This window comes from Mus pahari, chromosome 12, assembly GCF_900095145.1.
Source record: "Mus pahari chromosome 12, PAHARI_EIJ_v1.1, whole genome shotgun sequence".
Classification (NCBI taxonomy): Eukaryota; Metazoa; Chordata; class Mammalia; order Rodentia; family Muridae; genus Mus; species Mus pahari.
Window position 1 is genome coordinate 15,022,560 of NC_034601.1, and position 1,671 is coordinate 15,024,230.

At 36.8% G+C, this 1,671-nt stretch overlaps 1 protein-coding gene across 1 annotated transcript; it reads right to left on the minus strand.

Annotated features, from left to right (window-relative positions):
- Positions 1 to 285: 285 nt before the first annotated feature.
- Positions 286 to 1,313, minus strand: LOC110330036 (olfactory receptor 2M3-like). The gene has a single exon (XM_021209965.1). It carries the CDS (start codon positions 1,256 to 1,258, stop codon positions 317 to 319), a length of 942 nt encoding a protein of 313 aa, XP_021065624.1. The 5' UTR covers positions 1,259 to 1,313; the 3' UTR covers positions 286 to 316.
- Between the last annotated feature and the right edge of the window lie 358 nt (positions 1,314 to 1,671).

Consider the following 1,671-nt stretch of genomic DNA (forward strand, 5'->3'; position numbering starts at 1 on the left):
TAAGAAAAAGAATGTCATTTTTTTCAGTTTTAATTTTATTGGTTACTATAAATCTACAACAATAAAAGAATGATATGTGTTACAATGTTTATATATATATATATATATATATATATATATATATATATATATATATATATATATACTTTACACATAAAGGGTGCTTTTTAAAATATGGCTTGCTATATAGCCTAGAAAAATCATGAGCATATTATGTTCATCAAGCTGGACTTTATATGATAGCACTCCTTCTTCCTCAGTAATTATACCCAATTACTTAAAGCATGGCTTAAAAAGAGCATAAAAGTCAACTAACTCATCCTGCTGCCTTATCCATCCTTGATACCTTCATGAATGCTCTGGCTACTTCTTTGTTGCGGAGGCTGTAAATTAGAGGGTTCAACAGTGGAGTAAGAATGGTGTAGAAAGCTGACACTATTTTGTCTTGATTGGGAGAACGACTAGAAGAGGGCTGCATGTATATGAACATGGCTGCCCCATAGTATATTCCCACCACCATGATGTGAGATGAACAGGTGGCAAAAGCTTTTTGGCGACTCTCAGCTGAGGCCATTTTAATGACAGCAAGAATCACACAGATATAGGATGCAATAACAATGACTACAGGGAAGATGAGCATAATTACACAGCAGAAAAATATAATCTTTTCAAATATCAAGGTATCACTACATGAAATAGTCAGCAGGGCAGGAATATCACAGAAAAAGTGAGGTATTTCTCTGGTACCACAATATGAAAAGGATAGTACAGCTGCAACATCTATTATACCATCAAGGGAGCCAAAAATCCAAGAGAAGGCAGCCATTAAACTACAGATTTTGCGACTCATGAGAATAGGGTACCTTAATGGGTAACAAATAGCTACATAACGGTCATAGGCCATTGCAGCCAACAAAAAACACTCAGCTCCAAGTAGAGATACATAGAAGAATATCTGGACTCCACAGCCAGCCATGGAGATGGACTTGTTTCCAGAAAGGAAATTGAAGGCCATTTGGGGTACTGTGGTAGAGATGAGCATGAGATCCATGAGAGAAAGTTGGCTGAGAAGTATGTACATGGGGGTGTGGAGTTGGGCATCCAGGTAGATGAGAATCACCATGACAGAATTTCCTATGAGGGCCATAAAGAAGATAGCCAGGATGAGAGAAAAGAAAAAAGTATGAAGAGAGCTGTGATCAAAAAATCCTAGTAGGATGAAATCAGAGTTCCTGGTCCAGTTGTTCCATTGCATCATCAGTATGTTCACTGAGGAGACAAAATATATAATAAAAATTGTATCGTGTTATACACATGTCTAATGTTTCCTTCCAAACTAGATAGACAGTGTTGTGCAAATATAAGTAAAAATCTATATTTGTGCATCAGCTATTTTATTTGATAGTAGGAACGGCTAAAACTTTTATTTAAGAGCTGTCTTTTTGTCTCTCTTTGCTTCTGTCTTCCTCTCCCTCTCCCCCCTCTCCCCTTCTTTCTCTCTCTTTCTTGCACATGCACGCACAAACGCTTTCCCACACACACACATAACTTTTTATTCTGTAGCCATGTTTGCCTTTAAACTCATTTTCCTTTTGCCTTAACCTCTAAAGTGTTAGAATTACAGATTTGCTCGCGCCACCATGATTAGTTTGATATGACTTTTAAATTTAT